Source organism: Bombina bombina, chromosome 5 (genome assembly GCF_027579735.1).
Source record: "Bombina bombina isolate aBomBom1 chromosome 5, aBomBom1.pri, whole genome shotgun sequence".
NCBI classification, from domain to species: Eukaryota; Metazoa; Chordata; class Amphibia; order Anura; family Bombinatoridae; genus Bombina; species Bombina bombina.
In genome coordinates, this window is record NC_069503.1 from 778,364,733 (window position 1) to 778,391,360 (window position 26,628).

Sequence of the window (26,628 nt, forward strand, 5' to 3'; positions counted from 1 at the left end):
GTGGCTGACTGAGCACAGGATGCAGTTCTCAATCTTATATATGCAGGCCTAAATAGGTTTTAGTAAAACTGAACATTTGGAGTTACTGCACCGCACCTGTGCATAGACGCCTATATCTTAAGTGTATAAATAGTTTTACAACCAAACATCAAAGCTAGAATGCTAGGTATAGTAGAACTACATATGTTATATGCAACAACACATAAGAAGTATACAGTATAAAATAATTATGCAGATATTCTAATGATACCTAAAGAGCCAAAGCAGTAGACATACATGATGTAATAAGTCTATAGATAGCAAATAGACTAGAATGTCTTTCTGTAGGTATCAAGTTCCCCTATGACCAGGGAAATGATATGTGGCAGCTTTCACAGAGTCACTTGAGCCAAAATAAGCAAGGATGTATGATATATCATGTAGCACTAGAAGCATAGGTATTAGTATTACAGCGAGAGAAAATGGTTTTGACAAGAAAAGAGATGCAGGAGGATATCATGTTTTAGTTACTATATCCCATATATATGTTTTAGTCGACTGCACCCATCTTGTTTAAATCACAGCAAGGTAGAAGCAAGGTTGTGAGAAGAGTAATGGCACAAAGCAAAGATGCAGGAGGGTACTAAGTGTGTATATCCGTATCCCTCTGTCGACTACACCTGGTTGCTGCCAAGTTTCACTGCTCTTTCTTCCGTCTGACAAAAGGTTTTACAGATGGAGTATGGAATCTGCTGCACAATCAAACAGATAGCCTCTATGCCACTTATGACAGTTTTCGAAATAAACAAACTTGCTTAGGCTCACAAACTTTGTTGCACGCATAAGTTTCTCCGCCATCCGATCCACAAACAAGCGTGTCAAGTCACATATGGGGTGGCCAGCCAATTGCCGACACGCGTTTCACCCCCTCGTCACTAGAGAGGGGGCTTCCTCAGGGCTTCTTCATAATAGGTGGTATGATTCTCCCAGAGATTTCATGCTATGTGATGAAGATTTAACCTCTAATAGTAAAGTTTGTCTCTGTTAGACAAGACACATAACATATACACTTTTTTCCTAATATGTTTATTCTGTAATTGTAGACTTTTACCCAAAATCCATACATGGAACTTCATATGTACTGTAAATGACGTAATGCTTTCCGATATACTATACCCATCTCTAAGGATGCATTGTAAAATGCTGTGCATTGTTTAAAATACCTATAAATTAGCACATTGTATACATTTGATTGAAATGGGCATCTGAGTCCTATAATATGTCCTTAAAGTGTGTTATTAATTCATTAATATCCTAATTATATCTGTTCTAACTATCAATTTACTCATTACTTTACCACACAGGTGTAGAGATTTTCTGTATGTTTAATGAAGGGACAGTTAAAGACAATGAGACCCATTTATCAAGACTCGCGAGAAACACAAGTTATGGAGAAGCGGTCTAAAGACCGCTGCTCCATAACCCTGTCCGCCTGCTCTGATGAGGCGGCCAGGAATCGCCACAATTCAACCTGATCGAGTACTATCGGGTTAATTGACACCACCCTGCTGGCGGCCCATTGGCTGCGAGTCTGCAGTGGGCGGCGTTGCACCAGCAGCTCTTGTGAGCCGTTGGTGCAATGCTGAATACGGAGACCGTATTGCTCTCCGCATTCAGCGATGTCTGTCGGATCTGATCCGCACTGTCGGATCAGGTCCGACAGACATTTGGTAAAACGGCCTCAATGCCACAACCCTTACACATATCCTGCATTGTAATTGGAAGATGTGGTTATATATGTTTTGGGTGTTTTACATCTATCTAATATGTGTAGCCTGGAGGAGAGAACAAGACTTCATTATAGACTAGATCAGAGCTTCTTAAACTGATTTCACCCGGGACTCTTTTTGAATTGGAACATTTTTTTGCAATCCCCACTATTGTGTTTTTTTTGTCTGCCTGCCTTCAGTGACTTCATCTGTGTGTGCTAACAGCCTTGTGTTCTGTTTTTTACTATTTTTTGTAATTTAATAAACTTATTTTCTTTTATGTTATCCATTGAGTACCTGCTATTTTTTGTCCGTCAGTTACAGACTGTTTGTCTAACTACATGTAGCGTCTATGTAGGCTTCTCCCCCGCATGTTGAGATGAGCAATGCCCACTCATTTGAAGAGGTACAAAGTTAGCTATATGCAAACTTCACAATTAAAATACAGAAAAAAAATTACTCACTCATACATAAACACACTCACTCATAAATACATACTCACTGATAAACTCAGACACTCACAACACACACACTCATCCATGTGAAAACATTTTTTTTTTATACAGGTGGTGAGAGTCCACAATCCATTACTCCTGGGAAGTATTGTTCCCTGTCACTGAGGAGGCAAAGATTGCCAAACCCCAAGGGCTCTATATAAACCCTCCCACCTCACTTTTAAGTTAGTCTTGTTTTTGCCTCCGCTGGAGGAAGGTGAAGAAAAAAGATGTGCAGTTGATTCTTCAATGAGAGAGGTTCTTAGATTGAGTTGAGGACCATTTCCCCTCTGAGTACAGTTGTTGATGGAGGGATGTATTTGGAGTATGGGTACTGACATATTTTTCACCTTTTGGAAATTAGTCACAAGCCTTCCATGGGTGTCACAGAGAGTTGTCCGTTGCCTCTTCCTGTTGGGTCATCAATATACTCCTATTCCAGCTCCTCTACTGTTATGTTTCAGCACTGGTTTTGGCTTTCTACTGGTTTCCTCCAGTAGTAGGGTGCCTATTGGTAAGTACTATATTTTTATTATTTTTCACTCTATAAACCTCTTAGGTTGTTTTAATATATATTATATATTGAGTCTTAGGTCGATTAAATAATTTTTGGTAATTCACCTTTAAAACAATTTAATGTATTTTTAAACACGTCAAGTTTTTACACGTATACATTTTTTTTAACAATCGCCGGGGTTTTTCGCACACATATTAGACGCACGTACATTTTTAGACGCACGTCGGCGTGGTAGCGTATGTAGGTTAGGTGTGCTTTTTTTATAATACGTCAGGTTGGAGCACACTCCCTCTCTTCTTTGTTGCACTATCTGGATGTCGGGTGTCCTGAGTCCTACCGCCTTAATTGCTTTTTCTGTGGAAAATAGATTTTCTTTACATCCAGCCCTTTATTTCTCATTACTTGTGGACTCCACAGCTTGGGTATTAGTTCCCAGGAGTAATGTATTGTGGACTCTCACCACCTGCATGAATGAAAACATAATTTATGCTTACATGATAAATTAATTTCTTTCATGGTGGTGAGAGCCCACTTGACCCCTCCTTGTGTTTTTTTAGGTTAGTTTAATTTTTGCGCACATCTTTTTTCTCTTCTCTTATTATTTTACTCTTATTTCTTTTCCTATCTCTTTTGCTTGGCTGTATGTCACACTGAGTTTTCAGTGAGATGGGAGGGGTTTTATAAAGATCTTGGGGTTTTGGAATCTTTGTCTCCTCCTACTGGCAGAGAAGAGTAGTTCCCAGGAGTAATGGATCATGGACTCTCACCACCATGGAAAAATAAATGATGTTATTTTCCAACTTATTATCGTATTTTATATGCTATCTTACTTCAAAATGAGTTGTCACTTCTTTGTTTTTCTTTCTTTAAAATGTACTTAATCTTTTACAGTTAGATATTTTAGTGTTACCTATTATCTACATGAACTGAATGATGTTACAAAGTGGCAAAACATGTAAATATTATATTTTACTTTTTTATTTCCTGTTTTGTGTTTTTGGAAAACATAAGTCTCTCTCTCTATATACAATATATATATATATATATATATATATATATATATATATATATATATATATATATATATATATATATATATATATTCTCTTTTTTTTGAGTGGGGGTGAACAGATGCTGAATTCAAATTTAGCAGATAGCAAATTTAAATTGTTGTTTTAATGTACATAAGTTTTAAACCATTTCTTTTTTTTCCCTATAGATCCAGATTTTAAAGAACTTGGAGTTTTAAAACCATTACCAGGTGTGTAATTTGATTATTATTTTACAATAACTATGATATCCAGAAGACAACGATTAATTCTCTTTTCCGTTTTTCCTGTTTCCCAGTTTGTGAGTTTGAAATGGGAGGATCTGAAGGAATAATAGAATCTGTGCAAATTCTAAAAGAAGGGAAGGCCTCTGCTAATGAGGCAGTTGACTGCAAATGGTATATTCGAGCACCACCAAAGTCAAAGGTTTGAAATTATTTCTCATTTTGAATTTTAAATTCTAGAATCCCAATAAAACAAAAATGATGATAAAGGTGAGAAATGGTTTTCTTCTTACCGGAAATTACCCTAATCATATGAGGTAATGTTTGCACACGGGAAAACCAATGGTGTAGTGGTCTTCTAGTCTATAGTTATATACCTCCGTTGGTTCCTTTGTTAGGTGAATCTTGTAGCACACTCTTAGCCAATCGATTCAATAAAGCTTCTTGGAAACACCTTTCTGGAAGAAACTTCCAGTTCTCTCTGTGATGGTATGTCTTTGTATCTCCCCGGAGTATGGTTATATGGTAGAATTTCTCAGCAGAAAGTTTTGAGAGAAAGAAAGAAAAAACACATAGTGTAACTCTGTCATACAAATGGTTTATTTAGTTTGAGCTTAACAAGTTTGCACTTACATTTAATGCCCTCAATCCTTAATGAGGTAAGCATTCAAGCATGTAAATATAAGTGAGTTGATACTATATTGGTATGCCCGTTGTTGTCCCCTCCTTCAATTTGTAGATTTGTTCAAGCACAACACATTTTTCTCTTAATTGATTTTGTGGTATAAAAATACACCATATCTTGTGCTATATGGTTATCCTTTAAGGAGTTCTTTCTTTACATTATTATAAGTGGGCCTATTAATCTACCTTTAAATTCAAAGCCGGCCACTCTGTACACAAACTTGCCTCTGACGAAGAAGTAGATAGATACTTTGAAACGCGTAAGGAAACCAAAGTGGGTGTACAGTTTTTCCTACCATGATACCGGCAGCATTTAGTGGTATTTGACCTTTATCTGAAGTGTATTTGTTCTTTTTAATTCGTTTTCTTTTCCCCTGGGCAACTACTTGTTCTAGTATACTGTTGCATGTGCACTGCAGTGCTATATACAAGCAACAGACCTTTTGGGAGACTAACTTTCTGTGCATCTTTTGAATATATCGATTGTTTTTACATTAGCACTGTTTTATATTGATCTTTTTTATACTAGTACTTTTACATTGGTAAAAATAATAATGCAAAGAAAGAACTCCTTAAAGGATAACATATAGCACAAGATACAGTGTATTTTTTTACCACAAAATCGATTAAGAGAAAAATGTGTTGTGCTTGAGCAAATCTACAATTTGAAGGCGGGGACAACAACGGACATACCAATATATTATCAACTCACTTATATTTACATGCTTGAATGCTTACCTCATTAAGGATTGAGGGCATTAAATGTAAGTGCAAACTTTTTAAGCTCAAACTAAATAAAATATTTGTATGACAGTGTTACACTATGTGTTTTTTATTTCTTTCTCTCAAAACTTTCTGCTGAGAAATTCTGCTGAGAAATTCTACCATATAACCATACTCCGGGGAGATACAAACATCACAGAAAGAACTGGAAGTTTCTACCAGAAAGGTGTTTCCAAGAAGCTTTGTTGAATTGATTGGCTAAGAGTGCCCTACGAGATTCACATAACAAAGGAACCACCGGAGGGGAATAACTATAGACCAAAGGACCACTACACCATTGGTTTTCCCGTGTGCAAACATTACCTCATATGATTGGGGTAATTTCCGGTAAGAAGAAAACCATTTGTCAACTTTATCATCATTTTTGTTTTATTGGGACTCTAGAATTTCTAACTATATGTATAAAGACTTTTATCTGTGTGCTGAACTACATTGATTTTTCCTCTTGAGTTTTATTATATTATATATATATATCTAGAATGATAGACAGACAGATAAAATATGTGCAGTATTATTTTCCTCACTATCTACTAGAAGCATTCGCTAATTACATTATGGGGTCAATTTATAATGCAGCGAAAGCTATTTCCGACCCACGGTCGGAAGGCCACTGCTCCTTAACTTGTCCGCCACCTCTGAGGCGGCAGACAGAAATCAGCCCGATCGGATACGATTGGGTTGATTGACACCCCCTGCTAGCGGCCAATGTGCAGGGGGTGGCATTGCAGGAGCATTTCACTAGAAATGCTTGTGCAATGATAAATGCCGACAGCGTATGCTGTCGGCATTTATCGATGTCCGCCCGCACATGAGTAAATAGGCCCCTAGGATTGCCTCCAGACAGAGGGCAGAAATATGGCAGGGTCATCGAAATAGGCAATGGTTTTCTCTGATATCATTTAATCCAAAAATATTATTTAAATAACAACAAGGGGGTTTGGTGAATACTTATACTGTACTGAGTGAACATATATAATTTACTGCATTTGAGAAAATAAAGGAAGGCAGAAAAATATACTGCCCAAGATGAAGTTTTGTTATTGAAAAATCATATTACTGGTCTCATCCCTTTTGACTGATACAAATCAAAATCAAATGGGTTTCCACTAGCTATATGGACTTCAATATTGATAATATATAGCAAAAATGACTGTCTTTAGTGTAAGATTTAACGCAAAACTTGTCTTAAAGACTGAAATGGATGAATAGTAAAGCCATGAAGTTTAAATGGCAAATCCCACAGTAATGGTAGAGATCTCTGAATATCATCCTTAAAATTGTATCAAAAGATGTATAGCAAGTGAAGGCTTTCCTAGAGTTAAAAATTCTCTTGGTCAGCATCTCAGAAATTCTGGCTTGAGGACCAATTGTTTTGCATGAGGATGGAGAAAGACCCCTTAATCCAGCAAATCTTACCTGAATTCACCGTGCATCTCCTCTCTGAAAACTTTCTTGTCCTCCTTTACTTAGCACAATGACAGTCAAGGATAAGTTGGGAAATACTTGAAAAACCTCTCCAGTTGATGCTTAGCTTGTGTTAAATTTTTAGATTAACATTGTCCTCACAAACACTGGAAATATGTGATTATGTGAAGCAGTAGAGACACTTTACCTCTGATATAAACAGCTTAGAGGATTGCTGAATTAGCAGACTTGTCCCTCCTTGTTTACTTACTTAGGATATTGTAGCGAAACTGACCTTGACAAAGCTGTATTCAGAGTTAATGGAAATGTTCATTGACCTTTCTATTTCTAAGTAATATAGTAACATAGTATAGCAACTCTTTTTTTTATTTATGGTGGGTAGGTGTTGGAGAGGTGAATTGATTTGGGATAAAGGATCCTGAAGAGGGATTTTCTGATGAGAGTTTGTGTAGGTGGGTATACAGAGCTAAGTGGGTTTGAAATGGAGGATCAGGGATAGGGTTCTGGGGTTTCAAGCCATCCATTACATTTCTTGTGGTGGGGTTAGTTCTTGCTTAGAAAGGGAGATATCAGGAAAGATGTTAAGTTTATTTGCAAAAGGGGAGGTCACAGTTAGGTTTAATTGCAGTGAGGGGAATCGGATCAGACATTAAAATTACTTGCAGTTGTTGGAGGCTAATTGTGGTGGGGAATAGGGTCAACTATATGGAATACTTTTGAGGAGATGTTTGATGTGTGGTTAATTGTGGGGGGGAATCTAAACAAGCAGTTACATTTTTTTGAAGTAGGGACATCAAATTTAAGATTAGCAGAAGTGTGAGTAATTGGGTGAGTAGTGATTATGCTTTATTGCAATGGGATAGAAAAGGTAGGGTTAACTGAGGTTTGGGTAACTGGGTGAGAGGATGGTGAGTGTGTGAGTGAGTGTGTATGCATACTGTATATACATATTATCAAGGGTGCAGGCACACTCTCACAGAAAATATATTCACCATACCAGGTAGGCCAGGGTGCAGTGAGGAATGTTATTCAGAATAAAAGGTAGCAACCACACTCTTTAGATTTAAGCAAACATGGTTTAATGTAGTTATGTTTCAGTGTACTCACCCCTTCCTCAGCCAATCAAAATGTAACAAAAATTGTGTACATATACTTGAGTGAAACTCCTCCCACAATAAATGCAGCAAATCAATGTCCCACCCCTATTACCAATAAACATAAATATAATTATAATTATGCAGTTATTTAGGTTTAAAATTAATATTTTTGTTTAATGAAAGGAAATTTCAACAATATTTATGTTTATTAGTGATAGGGGTGGGACACTTGATTTGCAGACTTTTGTGTTTTTCTGTCTTTACATTTCAAAAAACCTTCAATTTCATAGGGCTAGTGACCTATATATGGGCATGATTGTTGCATCCAGACATTCTACTGGCTCCATTACCAATCATACTGTGTCTGTACTTGACACCCCCCCTGTTCTACTGGCTCCATTACCAATCATACTGTGTCTGTGCTTGACACCCCCCCTGTGATTCACTATGACGTTAAGCAATGGGCATTCCCTTACCTTTATTTACACCTATTCGTAATTATCACTCAGCACAAATGACAATGTTACGTTATATTGTAAACTGATGGGCAGGGCTAATCGGGAGCCGAAAATAAAACCTATCTATTTACCTACTAGCAATAAACATCTACCTGTACAGTGTGATCAAACTAACTGGCAGCCTTATCGCTAGGTCTCATGTAATGGATTGATAAAAACTATGGCACTATAATCATCATTCATACCAGTAGTCTTAGCCAATCAGAATCAATGTAAACACCACCCCACATGTGTGTGTAAAGTCTCCATACCAGCTAACCACTATAAGCAAAACATTATTCAAAACAGACTGCCAATATTTATCGTTAACATAATCATAGCCCTGGCTCATTAGGATATTAACCATAAAAACCAGCAGCTGGAATGTACTCCACAAAGGGGCATAATGAGAACATCAAAATTAGTATCATAACTTGTAAATGATCACATCATCTTATGTCTACCCACATGATCTACCAAGACCAAACAAGACACCTTCCATTAACCCCCCTGTTGGAAGGTGGAGATAGATGAGAACAAAAATCTAAAAATCCTAAAAACAATAGCACTTGTTAAAAGTATTCCAACTTATCCAAAAGTAGATAATAATTACCCTGTATGTAGGATCAGTGGAGCATATAAACACTTTTCAGGTATGCAATGGCCACATCCACAATCACATTGTCCAGTAATAAATACCCCATATGTAGAATCAATTGGATGCTAATCTCAAACTCACCCATGTTAGAGATAGCTTTGCCATACAGTATCAGTGTTTAAACCTTTGGCAGACACAGTTTACAGTTCATATATCCAACAAGCTTCCTTCTGTAGTAGACGCTTGACTCTGTCTCCACCTATCTTAAAAGTGGGGGCATGATCAATAATTATAAATCTGAGGTCCTTGACGGTATGCCCTGCTTCAAGGAAATGCCAGGCTACAGTTTGTTTATATTTTCCAGTCTTGATGGCAGTTCTGATGGACAATCTATGACTGGAATATAATGAAGCATAGACATATAAAGATATGCCTATGCATATTCCTTGGGGTGCACACCTTTAAAATATCAGTGATTGCTAATGAGTGATTAAATTGAAACAATAAAAGTGACTATAAAATATAAAGTGCAATACAAATTGTGTGTAATTATACAATCTATCAGTGTTGTATATTTACATATCTATAATTGATCAATAAAATGTGATGAGATACAAGTCCCAAAGGAAATGTATAAGACTGTAGAAAAGGACCAAAAGGACAGGCTGTTTGCTGTGGGCTGCTCCACTTGATACCGCTGGTACAGAGGTGTAGTCTGTGTGGAAAACAAAAGAGAAGAAGAGGCGCCTCATAGCGTAGACATGTTTAAGAGAAAGATGATGTTTGAAATTATAGAAATTCACTCACATTTGATGATGGCACCAACAGCTGGGATGCAAAAAGAGCTGGCTGACGTTCACAGTGGTCAGCTTGCTCTTTAACAGGCGGTGGTGTTTACCGTATTCAGATCTTCCCTGTAATTCGTCTGTCCTTCCTGGTGACGTGACTCACTTAGTCAAACAGTTTGGCACATGAAATCCACTATAATAGTTAATTGATCTTACATAAAATATCCAATATTGGGTGTGTAATATAGACAAACACCTAATTAATAGAACAAGATTGACTGGATAAAATAAATATACTTTAATGCAACACGTTTCTCGGCTCAAAAAAGCCATTTCATCAGGCATCTGATGAAACCACTTTTTTGAGCTGAGAAATGTGTTGCATATATATATATATATATATATATATATATATATATATATATATATATATATATATATATATATATATATATATATATATAATATATAATTGTATTAAATATATGTATATATATATATATATATATATATATATATATATATATATATACAGTATATATGTAAACAACTCTACAATTTACTTTCATTATTTATTTTGTCACCTTTTGTAATTCCACTCTGAAATTGTGAGCTATTCAGTTCCTGTTAGAAATAAAAGTGCAGAACACTGTTATTTCCCACACAGCCATTGGCTGTACACTCTAGTGACCTATTTATAGCTTTCCCTAATTGACCACAGCAGAGAAGGTAGCCTAAGTTACAACATGGCAGCTCCCATTGTTTTATAGACATTAAAACTTTACACTTATTTTGTCAATGTTTAAACAGATAATGAAACTTTAAAAAAATACATCTACATGTTATTCCCAGACTAATATTTTCTTTGATTGCATAATTCTATCTAGCATTTAATGTCCCTTTATAGTCGCTATAACTGCAATACAAGACTCATTTGATTAAATTAATTATAAAAAAAAATTGAAAAAATGTATTTGAAGTGTACACTATGACAACAACACAACCTCTATTATACAGTGTTAGCATATGCTTAACCCCTTAATGACCACAGCACTTTTCCATTTTCTGTCCGTTTGGGACCAAGGCTATTTCTCCAACATTGGTGTGTCCGGTCCACGGCGTCATCCTTACTTGTGGGAATATCTCTTCCCCAACAGGAAATGGCAAAGAGTCCCAGCAAAGCTGGCCATATAGTCCCTCCTAGGCTCCGCCCACCCCAGTCATTCTCTTTGCCGTTGCACAGGCAACATCTCCACGGAGATGGTTAAGAGTATGTGGTGTTTAAATGTAGTTTTTTTATTCTACTATCAAGAGTTTGTTATTTTAAAATAGTGCTGGTATGTACTATTTACTCTGAAACAGAAAAGGATGAAGATTTCTGTTTGTGAGAGGAAGATGATTTTAGCAGACAGTAACTAAAATCGATTGCTGTTTCCACATAGGACTGTTGAGATGAAATAACTTCAGTTAGGGGAAACAGTTAGCAGACTTTTCTGCTTAAGGTATGACTAGCCATATTTCTAACAAGACTGTGTAATGCTGGAAGGCTGTCATTTCCCCTCATGGGGACCGGTAAGCCATTTTCTTAGTTTCAAACAGAATAAAGGGCTTAATATGGGCTATAAAACTGGTAGACACTTTTATGGGCTAAATCGATTGCTTTATTTGGACATTTTATACATGTTTATGCTGATAATTCACACTTATAAACTTGGGGAACGTTTTTTAACGTCAGGCACTATGTTAGACACCTTTTCCAGCAGGGAGGCCTTCCCAGTTGTAGGCTGAGCCTCATTTTCGCGCCATTACTGCGCAGTTGTTTTTGAGAGCAAGACATGCAGATGCATGTGTGAGGACCTGAAAGTAGTTGGAAAAGTTTCTAGAAGGCGTCATTTGGTATCGTATTCCCCTCTGGGCTTGGTTAGGTCACAGCAAAGGCTGTAGCTGGGACTGTATAGGGGTTAAATTTGTAAACGGCTCCGGTTCCGTTATTTTAAGGGTTAAAGCTCTGAAAATTGGTATGCAATACTTTTAATGCTTTAAGACACTGTGGTGAAATTTTGGTAAATTTTGAACAATTCCTTCATACTTTTTCACATATTCAGTAATAAAGTGTGCTCTGTTTAAAATTTAAAGAGACAGTAACGGTTTTGTTTTAAAACGGTTTTTGTGCTTTATTGACAAGTTTAAGCCTGTTTAACATGTCTGTGCCTTCGGATAAGCTATGTTCTATATGTATGAAAGCCAATGTGTCTCCCCATTCAAAATTGTGTGATAATTGTGCCATAGCGTCCAAACAAAGTAAGGACAGTACTGCCACAGATAATGAAATTGCCCAAGATGATTCCTCAGATGAGGGGAGTAGACATGATACTACATCATCTCCTACTGTGTCTACACCAGTTTTGCCCACGCAGGAGGCCCCTAGTACATCTAGCGCGCCAATGCTTATTACCATGCAACAATTGACGGCTGTAATGGATAACTCCATAGCAAATATTTTATCCAAAATGCCTGCATATCAGAGAAAGCGCGATTGCTCTGTTTTAAACACTGAAGAGCAGGAGGGCGCTGATGATAATACCCTCACACCAATCTGAAGTGGCCATGAGGGAGGTTTTGTCAGATGGGGAAATTTCAGATTCAGGAAAAATTTCTCAACAAGCTGAACCTGATGTTGTGACATTTAAATTTAAATTAGAACATCTCCGCGCACTGCTTAAGGAGGTGTTATCTACTCTGGATGATTGTGACAACTTGGTCATTCCAGAGAAATTATGCAAGATGGACAAGTTTCTAGAGGTTCCGGTGCACCCCGACGCTTTTCCTATACCCAAGCGGGTGGCGGACATAGTGAATAAGGAGTGGGAGAAGCCCGGCATACCTTTTGTTCCCCCCCCTATATTTAAGAAATTATTTCCTATGGTCGACCCCAGAAAGGACTTATGGCAGACAGTCCCTATTGTTGAGGGGGCAGTTTCTACTCTAAACAAGCAAACTACTATTCCTATCGAGGATAGTTGTGCTTTCAAAGATCCTATGGATAAAAAATTGGAAGGTTTGCTTAAAAAGATTTTTGTACAGCAAGGTTACCTTCTACAACCCATTTCGTGCATTGTTCCTGTCACTACAGCAGCGTGGTTCTGGTTCGAGGAACTAGAAAAGTCGCTCAGTAGAGAGACTCCATATGAGGAGGTTATGGACAGAGTTAACGCACTTAAGTTGGCTAACTCTTTTATTTTAGATGCCGCTTTGCAATTAGCTAGATTAGCGGCGAAAAATTCAGGGTTTGCAATTGTGGCGCGCAGAGCGCTTTGGCTAAAGTCTTGGTCAGCGGATGTATCATCCAAGACAAAATTGCTTAACATCCCTTTCAAAGGTAAAACTCTCTTTGGGCCAGAATTGAAAGAGATTATCTCAGACATCACTGGGGGAAAGGGCCATGCCCTTCCACAAGATAGGCCTTTCAAGGCCAAGAATAAGTCTAATTTTCGTTCCTTTCGCAATTTCAGGAACGGACCGGCCTCTAACTCTGCATCCTCTAAGCAAGAGGGTAATGCCTCACAGCCCAAACCAGCCTGGAAACCTATGCAAGGCTGGAACAAGGGTAAGCAGGCCAAGAAGCCTGCTGCTGCTAACAAAACAGCATGAAGGAGTAGCCCCCGATCCGGGACCAGATCTAGTAGGGGGCAGACTCTCTCTCTTTGCTCAGGCTTGGGCAAGAGATGTTCAGGATCCCTGGGCACTAGAAATAGTTTCTCAGGGTTATCTTCTGGAATTCAGGGAACTACCCCCAAGGGGAAGGTTCCACATGTCTCACTTATCCTCAAACCAAATAAAGAGACAGGCGTTCTTACATTGTGTAGAAGACCTGTTAAAGATGGGAGTGATACACCCTGTTCCAATGACGGAACAAGGAATGGGATTTTACTCAAATCTGTTCGTAGTTCCCAAAAAAGAGGGAACCTTCAGACCGATTCTGGATTTAAAGATCCTAAACAAATTTCTCAGGGTACCATCGTTCAAAATGAAAACCATTCGAACGATTCTACCCACTATCCAGGAAGGTCAATTTATGACTACTGTGGATCTAAAGGATGCGTACCTACATATTCCTATCCACAAAGAACATCATCAGTTCCTAAGGTTCGCCTTTCTGGACAAACATTACCAGTTTGTGGCCCTCCCATTCGGGTTAGCCACTGCTCCAAGGATTTTCACAAAGGTACTCGGGTCCCTTCTAGCGGTTCTAAGACCGAGGGGCATTGCAGTAGTACCGTACTTGGACGATATTCTAATACAAGCGTCGTCCCTTTCAAAAGCAAAGGCTCATACAGACATCGTTCTGGCCTTTCTCAGATCTCACGGATGGAAGGTGAACATAGTAAAAAGTTCTCTGTCTCCGTCAACAAGAGTTCCCTTCTTGGGAACAATAATAGATTACATAGAAATGAGGATTTTTCTGACAGATGTCAGAAAGTCAAAACTTCTAAGCACTTGTCAAGTTCTTCACTCTGTTCCACGTCCTTCCATAGCTCAGTGCATGGAAGTAGTAGGGTTGATGGTTGCAGCAATGGACAAAGTTCCTTTTGCACGAATTCATCTAAGACCATTACAACTGTGCATGCTCAAACAGTGGAATGGGGACTATACAGACTTGTCTCCAGTGATTCAAGTAGATCAGAAGACCAGAGATTCACTCCATTGGTGGCTGACCCTGGACCATCTATCCCAGGGAATGAGCTTCCGCAGACTAGAGTGGGTCATTGTCACGACCGACGCCAGTCTAGTGGGCTGGGGCGCGGTCTGGGAATCCCTGAAAGCTCAGGGACTATGGTCTCGGGAAGAGTCTCTTCTCCCGATAAACATTCTGGAACTAAGAGCGATATTCAATGCTCTCAGGGCTTGGCCTCAGCTTGCAAAGGCCAGATTCATAAGATTCCAATCAGACAACATGATGTCTGTTGCGTATATCAATCATCAGGGGGGAACAAGGAGTTCCCTAGCGATGAAAGAAGTGACCAAAATAATACAATGGGCGGAGGATCACTCCTGCCATCTATCTGCGATCCACATCCCAGGTGTGGAAAACTGGGAAGCGGATTATCTGAGTCGTCAGACATTCCATCCGGGGGAGTGGGAACTCCACCCGGAGATCTTTGCCCAGTTGACTCAATTATGGGGCATTCCAGACATGGATCTGATGGCGTCTCGTCAGAACTTCAAGGTTCCTTGCTACGGGTCCAGATCCAGGGATCCCAAGGCGACTCTAGTGGATGCACTAGTAGCACCTTGGACTTTCAACCTAGCTTATGTGTTTCCACCGTTTCCTCTCATTCCCAGGCTGGTAGCCAGGATCAAACAGGAGAGGGCCTCGGTGATCTTGATAGCTCCTGCGTGGCCACGCAGGACTTGGTATGCAGACCTGGTGAATATGTCATCGGTTCCACCAGGGAAGCTACCTTTGAGACAGGACCTTCTTGTTCAGGGTCCATTCGAACATCCAAATCTGGTCTCACTCCAGCTGACGGCTTGGAGATTGAACGCTTGATTCTATCAAAGCGTGGGTTTTCAGATTCTGTGATATATACTCTGGTTCAGGCCGGAAAACCGTTAACTAGAAAGATTTACCATAAAATATGGAAAAGATATATCTGTTGGTGTGAATCCAAGGGATTCCCATGGAATAAGATAAAAATTCCTAAGATTCTTTCCTTTCTGCAAGAAGGTTTGGATAAAGGATTATCTGCGAGTTCTCTAAAGGGACAGATTTCTGCTTTATCTGTCTTACTACACAAACGACTGGCAGCTGTGCCAGATGTTCAAGCATTTGTTCAGGCTCTGGTTAGGATCAAGCCTGTTTACAGACCTTTGACTCCTCCCTGGAGTCTAAATCTAGTTCTTTCAGTTCTTCAAGGGGTTCCGTTTGAACCTCTACATTCCATAGATATTAAGTTATTATCTTGGAAAGTTTTGTTTTTGGTTGCTATTTCTTCTGCTAGAAGAGTTTCAGAGTTATCTGCTCTGCAGTGTACTCCGCCCTATCTGGTGTTCCATTCAGATAAGGTTGTTTTGGGTACTAAGCCTGGTTTTCTACCAAAGGTTGTTTCCAACAAAAATATTAACCAGGAGATAGTTGTACCTTCTTTGTGTCCGAATCCAGTTTCAAAGAAGGAACGTTTGCTACACAATTTAGATGTAGTCCGTGCTCTAAAATTCTACTTAGAAGCTACAAAAGAGTTCAGACAAACATCTTCTCTGTTTGTCGTCTATTCTGGTAAAAGGAGAGGTCAAAAAGCAACTTCTACCTCTCTTTCCTTTTGGCTTAAAAGCATCATCCGATTGGCTTATGAGACTGCCGGACGGCAGCCTCCTGACAGAATCACAGCTCACTCCACTAGGGCTGTGGCTTCCACATGGGCCTACAAGAACGAGGCTTCTGTTGATCAGATATGTTAGGCAGCGACTTGGTCTTCACTGCACACTTTTGCCAAATTTTACAAATTTGATACTTTTGCTTCTTCGGAGGCTATTTTTGGGAGAAAGGTTTTGCAAGCCGTGGTGCCTTCCGTTTAGGTAACCTGATTTGCTCCCTCCCTTCATCCGTGTCCTAAAGCTTTGCTATTGGTTCCCACAAGTAAGGATGACGCCGTGGACCGGACACACCAATGTTGGAGAAAACAGAATTTATGCTTACCTGATAAATTTACTTTCTCCAACGGTGTGTCCGGTCCACGGCCCGCCCTGGTTTTTTAATCAGGTCTGATTAATTATTTTCTCTAACTACAGTCACCACGGTACCATATGGTTTCTCCTATATTTTTTCTCCTGTCCGTCGGTCGAATGACTGGGGTGGGCGGAGCCTAGGAGGGACTATATGGCCAGCTTTGCTGGGACTCTTTGCCATTTCCTGTTGGGGAAGAGATATTCCCACAAGTAAGGATGACGCCGTGGACCGGACACACCGTTGGAGAAAGTAATTTATCAATTAAGCATAAATTCTGTTTTTTACATTTTTGCGGTGTTTGTGTTTAGCTGTAATTTTCCTCTTACTCATTTACTGTACCCACACATATTATATACCGTTTTTCTCGCCATTAAATGGACTTTCTAAAGATACCATTATTTTCATCATATTTTATAATTTACTATAAAAAAAAAATATGAGAAAAAAATGGAAAAAAACACACTTTTTCTAACTTTGACCCCCAAAATCTGTTACACATCTACAACCACCAAAAAACACCCATGCTAAATAATTTCTAAATTTTGTCCTGAGTTTAGAAATACCCAATGTTTACATGTTCTTTGCTTTTTTTTGCAAGTTATAGGGCCATAAATACAAGTAGCACTTTGCTATTTCCAAACCATTTTTTTTCAAAATTAGCGCTAGTTACATTAGAACACTAATATCTTTCAGGAATCCCTGAATATCCATTGACATGTATATATTTTTTTTTAGTAGACATCCCAAAGTATTGATCTAGGCCAATTTTGGTATATTTCATGCCACCATTTTACCGCCAAATGCGATCAAATACAAAAATAGTTCACTTTTTCACACATTTTTTCACAAACTTTCGGTTTCTCACTGAAATTATTAACAAACAGCTTGTGCAATTATGGCATAAATGGCTGTAAATTTTTCTCTGGGATCCCCTTTGTTCAGAAATAGCAGACATATATGGCTTTGGCGTTGCTTTTTGGTAATTAGAAGGTCGCTAAATGCCACTGTGCACCACACGTTTATTATGCCCAGCAGTGAAGGGGTTAATTAGGGAGCATGTAGGGAGCTTTTTGGGGTAATTTTAGCTTTAGTGTAGTGTAGTAGACAACCCCAAGTATTGATCTAGGCCCATTTTGGTATATTTCATGCCACAATTTCACCGCCAAATGCGATCAAATAAAAAAAAAAACGTTAAATTTTTCACAATTTTAGGTTTCTCACTGAAATCATTTACAATCAGCTTGTGCAATTATGGCACAAATGGTTGTAAATGCTTCTCTGGGATCCCCTTTGTTCAGAAATAGCAGACATATATGGCTTTGGCGTTGCTTTTTGGTACTTAGAGGCCGCTAAATGCTGCTGCGCATCACACGTGTATTATGGCTAGCAGTGAAGGGGTTAATTAGGTAGCTTGTAGGGAGCTTGCAGGGTTAATTTTAGCTTTAGTGTAGAGCTCAGCCTCCCACCTGAAACATCAGACCCCCTAATCCCTCCCAAAAAGCTCTCTTCCCTCCCCCACCCCACAATTGTCCCCGCCATCTTAAGTACTGGCAGCAACTCTGCCAGTACTAAAATAAAAGATATATTTAGGCTTTTTTTTTAAAGCATATTTACATATGCTGCTGTGTAGGACCCCCCCTTAGCCCCCAACCTGACTGATCCCCCACCATACAGCTCTCTAACCCTCCCCCTCTGCCTTAATGGGCGCCATCTTGGGTACTGGCAGCTGTCTGCCAGTACCCAGTTTAGAAAAAAATTGTTGATTTTTTTTTATTTTTTTCCCCTTTTCTGTAGTGTAGCTCCCCCCCCCCACCAAAGACCAACCCCCCACCCCTCCTAGATACCTTTGATTGTTTTATTTTAAAACTTAAAATACCCCTTTCTCTTACTTTTTTTACTGATCCCCCACCAAACAGCTCTCTAACCCTCCCCCTCTGTCTTAATGGGCACCATCTTGGGTACTGGCAGCTGTCTGCCAGTACCCAGTTTAGAATAAAATTGTTGCTTTTTTTTATTTTTTTTCCCTTTTCTGTAGTGTAGCTCCCCCCCCACCAAAGACCAACCCCCCACCCCCTCCTAGATACCTTTGATTGTTTTATTTTAAAACTTAAAATACCCCTTTCTCTTACTTTTTTAACCAAAAAGTTTCTGTAGTGTAGCGGTTCCCACCCGTTCCCGCCCCGTGAACGCACTCGCCGCCTCCCGTGCGTGCCCCCATCGGCCCCCTCCCTGATCCCGCCCCCTCTACATTACCCGGCCCATCGATGGCCGCCCACCCGCCTCCCAAGTCGGCTCCCATCCACCAACGATACCGGCCACCGATGTCCGGTGCAGAGAGGACCACAGAGTGGCTCTCTCTGCATCGGATTGCCAAGGGGTATTATTGCAGGATGCCTCGATTTCGAGGCATCACTGCAATAACCGGAAAGCGGCTAGAAGCGAGCAGGATCGCTTCCAGCCACTTTAAACCCTTAATGTCGTACAGGGTACGTTGCTGGTCTTTTAAGACCAGGTTGTGTGCGACTTACCCTGTACGACATGCGTCCTTAAGGGGTTAAAGGGACATTTAACAATATATACACTTTATGGAATTCCCTCTAAATATGGGCACTACCATTTTGGAACTGCAAGTATCTGAAGAAGGTTTGCTGTTCATGTGGAAATACAGGTCAGAACTGGAATACAATGAAAGCTATTTCTCAATCTGGCAGCATCCATGACTTAAATGTATTTAGTGTTTAATGTCAATTTAAATATATACTTAATTTTAATATCCATAATATATTTAAACAGTCAATACAATGCAAGTTTGTACAAACTTTAAACTTTTTTTTTTTTTAAATCTATTTTCTTTATCTTTTCTTGAGAGGATACAAGATATTTTTGGAAATAAAAGTGTTCAGCTTAGTACTAAGCACTCTGTATTCATCACAAATGCAGTGACTTTGTAGTTTAATAAATTGTTTGCTCTGAATAGCAGATAATTGAAGTACTTACTGATTGAGCTGTGAATGTTCAATCAATGATGTTTGTGATCACAAATTGTGCTTTCTTTATTTGCAGATATACTTACGTTTTTTGGAATATGAAATGCAAAATTCAAATGAATGTAAAAGAAATTTTGTTGCTGTTTATGATGGAAGTAGCTCAGTGGAAGATTTGAAAGCAAAATTTTGCAGTACTGTTGCAAATGATGTAATGCTACGAACAGGACTTGGCGTAATCCGAATGTGGGCAGATGAAGGGAGCCGAACTAGTCGTTTTCAGATGCTCTTCACATCTTTTCAAGAACGTAAGGCAATTTCATTATGATGCAATATTACATTTAGTATATTTACTGCACATATTTATTTTGTGAAAACTTCTGTGCATTAGGTATTAACTTCATCAAGCATTATGCAATAACTCCCAATTCTTTTTTTTAAGGCAAAAACACATAGGATCCCTTTAATTTACAGTGACATTCTTGCATCACTAGAATCACTTGTTTCTGATTAAGGCCACATTTATATTGTTGCTGAAAATCTGCAGTTTTAAAATAGTAAAAATGTTGCTTCAGAAAATACTGTATCAGCTTTAATTTTTTACACAGTTTACATACTTTTGCTTTACGTTTTATCAGCTCATGAAAAACTTGTCAGGTAATAAGCGCAAAACTTGCTTTTTCAACATGTTTACGTCCAACCACCAACTATTTTATAGTTGGTCGGGACTGGGAGTTATAGCAGTTAACATATGTATTTATTAGCCTTATAAATGATCTGTAAGAAATGTGATATAATTGATATCATGACATGAAATGGCATTTAGCAAATATAGATTTGTTTTCAAACTCACATTTTTGCGATTGTAAGTTATAGTACTTTTGTTTTTTGTAAAAGGGATTTATATTGGCAGTTATGTCATCATGATCAGAATTTCACTGTTTTCCATTCTGTCATTTTTGTTGGTGCCCAAGTTATTTTGCGGTGGTTTTTCCAAAATTCTGAAGTCTCAAATATCATGTTTTTAATGAACATGATTTACAATATCTCGATTATCGTGTCACTCTTTTTTTTTTACAGTAATAGAAATTTGGCAAAGACAAACCTTGCTCTATGCAGTGAGGTTTGGAACTTTTGCAGATATTTTAAACTTTTTATCTTAGCAGTTTTACAATTTACAGTTTGAAACCTGTCAAAATCCTGTAGAAAAAGTGATATCAGTTGAAGCCTGTACTGTTGTTCTTGATTTCAGATGAAGAACAACCACATTGAAAACTTTAAACAAATATATATATATATATATATAAATAAAATAAGTTGAAAAATATATTAATAGAGCAAACATGCTCAGTATACCCATCATGCCAATATACAAATGGCATTAAGAATGATTAACACTTATCAGGATGGTTTCACATTACAAAAGGTAGGTTTTACACATGTAAATGATTGTTTTCCTATGACAATGTACAATAGGAAAAGTAAGTTTTGAGCAAAGGTTGGCAAGGGTAAAATGATAATTTGTGCCATGTAAATGCTGTGCAAAATATAATTTATTAGTTCCCATTGATTTTAATTAGAGCTTATAATATTAAACTGTGGTCAATAATTAAGAAGCACAAAATTAGAAGATTAGTACTATTTACACTGCTGATAGACCTTAAAGGGACAGTGTACTGTAAAAATAATTTTCTCTTAATGTGTTTCCAGTGATTTTTAAACCAGCTGAGGATTATATAATGTATAAAAAATTGCTTCTCTAGGTTTATTTTTGTATATGACATGGATGATTTTGTTCTTTTTTTTTTAATAATAATTTTTATTAAAGGCAACAGACGTATCACAATATATGAAAACAAAAATATAGAGAGGACCGCAGGTAAAGACAATATATAAAGTGCATATTCAGTTTACATAGAAATCAGTTTCACAACACATTAAATGTCTGAAACTCAGAGTCCATCTAGAGGAGTGCCTATTTTCCTTTTTCGTGCAGTAAACATAAAGAAAAACATGTTTTTATATATATATATATATATATATATATATATATATATATATATATATATAAATGGTGGTTACTGCTTCCCCTATTTGTGGCCTTAGACCACATATATTAAGACAATAGTGGTAACATAATATAAACAAGCATTGGTCCATCCACAGCCATCATCAAATATCTGTGGTAGCGTCAGAGTATAACATACAAATTCAAGTGCATAAGGGAAAAGGGGGGAAGACGAGGGAGGGAGGGAGGGAGGGGGAGGAAGAGAGAAGAAAAGAGTTCATAGAAGGGGAGAGAGAAAAGATCATGAGAGAAAGAAGAGAGAGGGAGTCTCTAGAGGTATCCGAGGTGAGCATGCGGCTTAGGCTACTCTGGTCCCTAGTTTCTGTTGTAGAGAGTTCCAAGGCTCCCATATTTGGGAGTACAGGTCAAGGGTACCTCTATTGATAGAGATTACTTCCTCCATGCCTCTGATATAATTGACAATCTCTAGTATTTTATATAGTGGGGGAATTACCTGTTGCTTCCAATGTCTCGCTAGGACAAGTTTTGTTGCCATCATTATATATACAAATAGATGCTTTTGCGCTTTAGTAGTGTGTAGCAAGCATCTCTCTGGGGTTCGCATTATCGGGATGTCTAGTTTAACGCATACGTCTAGCACCTCTTTCCATAAGTCTTCTATGTAGGGACATTCCCACCACATATGCATATCATCGCCTCTATTCCCACAGTTCCTCCAACATAAGTCTGAGTTAGTGTGTGAGAGTATGTTTAGTCTAACTGGGACCTAATGCCATTTAATCAGGAGCTTGTAATAGAGCTCAAACAATAATTCCACAGTGTATAGCTGTTTTAGTTAATATGATAGCCTTCTCCCAGGTTTCCGGTTCTCCAAAAAATCTAAGTTATGGGTCTTTTTTAGCTTTAGGGAATCCATTATGCATTTATAGTGTATTGTCATAGGTCTCCATCCCTGTAGTCCTGCTTTCCACCTTGTTTCCCATAAAGTCATATCTCTAGGGGTCGAGGTGGTAAATCCCCAGCGTTGTAATATGGACCTAAATCTCATTGATTCGAAAGTGAGTTTTTGGGGAATGTCAAACTTTGAGTTCAATTCAGTAGTGGTAAGCCAACTACCTCCATCATGTAAGTCTGTCAAAATTTGTAAGCCCGAAGTCTCCCAAAGTTTGGGGTTGGATTCAGGAAGGCCCTGGATCAGGCCTCTGATACTATGGATTGGGGAGAGGTGAGGGGATATCTGAGGATAATGTCTTAACTTGTGCCATGCTTTTAGACAGTCAAGTATGACTATATTAGTAATCGGGAACTTGGTTAAGCAATGTTGGGGAAGCCATGGGAGATCCTGTAGGAGAACATCGGTAGGAAGTGATGCTTGCTCTATCTCGTACCATCTGAGGCGTTCACCCGATCCCTGCCTGTTAGAAATGTTCATCAACATTGCGGCCTCGTAATAGAATTTTAAATTGGGTAGCCCCAGTCCTCCTCTTTCTATGGGTGCTTGAAGGATAGTGCGAGCTATACGGGGTCTGGTGTTGCCCCAGACATAAGTGTTCAAGACTGATTGAAATCGGTCCAGGAGAGCCTTCGGCACTCACAGGGGTAAGCATCTGAAGAGATAGGTAAGCTTTGGGAGCAGCATCATCTTGAAGGCAGAGATTCTCCCCATCCAGGATGATTTTGTTCTTTGAAACCACAATACATTGAATGGGTTGAGCATTCAGGAAAATCAGATTTCCTTTTTTTATCACTTTTTATGTACACACATGCTTCTTTATATTAGCTCTGTCTGTATACCAAACCCCAATAATTATGGGCAGATTATCAAAAACCTCTCCAGATCAGATGTGGTTTTCATGCTGGCCCTCGCAGGGGCTGCCATGGTGGGATTATTGTAAAAAAAGGGGCCAGTCCCTTAAAGTGGCAAGATGGCTCCTATATAAAGAAATGGAGCTTGCTTGAAAGTGACACTGCGTTCCATAGAACAAAGTTAGGAACGAGCAGGGAGGGACTTTAAAAATGTAATCTTGCAGCCAATATAAATCACATTACAATGCTTTCTGGACATAGTATCTTACAATCACTTCTATTTTTGTATGCATGTGATTTTTCTATTATGGTATTAAGTATGTTGAGTGTTTTGAGGAAAGCTTACCACCATCTTACTGGCGAGAAAAATCTGTGAGATCTACAGTGTGGGTTTTGTGAGACAATTTCAAATACTCCCCTGGAACTGCCATGTTCAGTCCATGTTTTGCGAAAACAACAATTACGCTTTGTATTTTGTACTTATAAGTATGAAATTCTATGGGTTTTGTTTTGCACATCCAGTGTACTTAAAGGGACAGTAAACCTCAAAAATAATGTTATATAATTCTGCACAAAGTGCAGAATTATATAACATTATATTAGCGCAATCTTTATAAAACGTAATATTCCCTTTGAATCTTTTTTAAAAATGGCTGTTTTACAGACCCGCTCTCTGTACTCTGCTGAGCGGGTCTGTTTTATTTACACAGCGCATCGGGCCAGCTGTATAGTCACAGCCCGGCCCGACCGCGCCATAACACTAAGTGCAGCTCGCTCCTGCTGTCAGACAGAGCAGGAGCGAGCTGCACTTAGTGTTATGGCGCGGTCGGGCCGGGCTGTGACTATACAGCTGGCCCGATGCGCTGTGTGAATAAAACAGACCCGCTCAGCAGAGTACAAAGAGCGGGTCTGTAAAACAGCCGTTTTTTTTTTAAATTCAAAGGGAATATTACGTTTTATAAAGATTGCGCTAATATAATGTTATATAATTCTGCAGGAACACATTGATAAAAAATAGAAACAAGCATTTGCTTAAAGGGACATTAAACATCTATTTATTAAATCTACAATTATGCTAACCCAACACTCTCTAGATATGGCAACAAGCAAATTTGTTACCTAGTTTCCAATTTAGTTGGAAGTCCGCTATCAGGCAATATCCTGTAAAATACTTACTGTATATGTGTATTAAGTGTGGCTCTGTGCTTGGGAGGGGACAAGTGTAAATCTACTGTTACTTCTAAATTCTTGGTACTGTACAATGTCCTTTGTCGCAAATGTTTATAGTAAGCGGATAGTACTTACAATTGGATTAACTACACATAAAAGAGTAACTACATATAACACGTTCACATTGTAATCAGGGCCGGCGCTCCCACTAGGCAAACTAGGCAGCCGCCTAGAGCGCACTACCGCCTAGGGCGCAGCCGGCCATGACTGCTGTGATTTGGGTCTCAAAGTATGCGGCGCAATGATACCAGCGCTTTATGAATGACACTCTCAGACTCAGTCAGTGAATGTGCTTAGCGACAGCACACGAGTCATCATTCATCTCAGTTAGTCCCTGGACTGTCTGCAAGCAGTGCATTATGACTGCATGTGTCCTGTCCTGATATGACTGAGCCTCAAAGTGATTGCTCCCAACAAGCAGTGGCCACCTACTGGTGATGTCACATCACGTGTGCGCACTGCACTAAGCATGTGCAGTAATCGTGGGGAAAGTGAGGTGGATTGTGAAGGAACTGAGAAGTCAGAAGGTTCAAGGATCCATCTGTTGTTGTGGAGTCTAGAGACTGGAGATCTGATGGGGTTATGATTAGACCACACACTGTACTGTCTTAGCACTGTCTAGGTGAGAAGTTAAGAATGGGCAGTGGCCATTAGAGCAAGTCATAATCTGCTCTAAATATGTTTTCATTTTTTTTTACACAAATATAAATTAATCTATTCCAATCTAGCCATGACGGAATTTTAGTGAGTGTTACTTCTTTTAGCAAACCTTTAAATTTCAGCATGAATTGATGCAAATGCTGACATTGTAAGCATATTTTTAGGAGACCACTTTATCTCAACTCATGAGTCATATAACTATAATATACTAGGGGCAAAAATACTGTATCTGTGCCCCTGCCACACAGTGCATACAGCAGCAATAGCAAAGCATAAAAACTCAGTTTATTGAGTTTCTCTGCATTAAGTTTACAAAGTGTGGTTGGTATTCAAAGATTAAATGCAAATATTTAAAACTGACATGTTTTTATAAATGTTTTATTTGTATTACATGCACACATTAATCATATGTGGCTCTAATATGAATATCACATTACAAATTCATATTCATATATGAGTGATTGTTAAATTGAACAGTTTATTCTTTATACAATATAATTAGAAAAACAACTGTGTGAAGTTGGTTTTGTAGGGATGATGGGTGAGGTGTGGGGAGGGTGTGACTGTCAGCTAGTGCTAAGGGACAGTGACATTTTTCATAGAGGAGAGGATGACTGTATGACAATGTGTAGTGACTGGCCTTTAAGTAAGTGCATGGGTTTGTTTTATAGAGGAGAGGGAGACTGTATGATAATGTATAGTGACTGGGTTTGTTTTATACAGGAGAGGGAGACTGTATGATAATGTATAGTGACTGGGTTTGTTTTATACAGGAGAGGGTGACTGTATGATAATGTATAGTGACTGGGTTTGTTTTATACAGGAGAGGGAGACTGTATGATAATGTATAGTGACTGGGTTTGTTTTATACAGGAGAGGGAGACTGTATGATAATGTATAGTGACTGGGTTTGTTTTATACAGGAGAGGGTGACTGTATGATAATGTATAGTGACTGGGTTTGTTTTATACAGGAGAGGGAGACTGTATGATAATGTATAGTGACTGGGTTTGTTTTATACAGGAGAGGGTGACTGTATGATTGATAATGTGTAGTGACTGGGTTCGTTTTATAGAGATGGTGACTATGATAATGTGTAGTGCATTTGTTTGTTTAATAGAGGAGAGGGTGACTGTATGACAATATGTAGTGACTGGGTTTGTTTTATACAGGAAAGGGTGATTGTATGACAATGTGTAGTGACTGGCCTGTAAGTAAGTGCATGGGTTTGTTTTATAGAGAGGGTGACAATGTGTAGTGACTGGCCTGTAAGTAAGTGCATGGGTTT

General features: G+C 38.7%; 1 protein-coding gene across 1 annotated transcript in view; it reads left to right on the forward strand.

Moving 5' to 3' along the window:
* Positions 1–26,628, forward strand: part of NETO1 (neuropilin and tolloid like 1) — a 401,675-nt gene that overhangs the window by 241,166 nt on the left and 133,881 nt on the right. Inside the window, exons 5-7 of the mRNA XM_053713116.1 lie at positions 3,979–4,020; positions 4,107–4,234; positions 19,695–19,923. Coding sequence (XP_053569091.1) covers positions 3,979–4,020; positions 4,107–4,234; positions 19,695–19,923 — 399 coding nt within the window. The remainder of the gene's footprint in view (positions 1–3,978; positions 4,021–4,106; positions 4,235–19,694; positions 19,924–26,628) is intronic.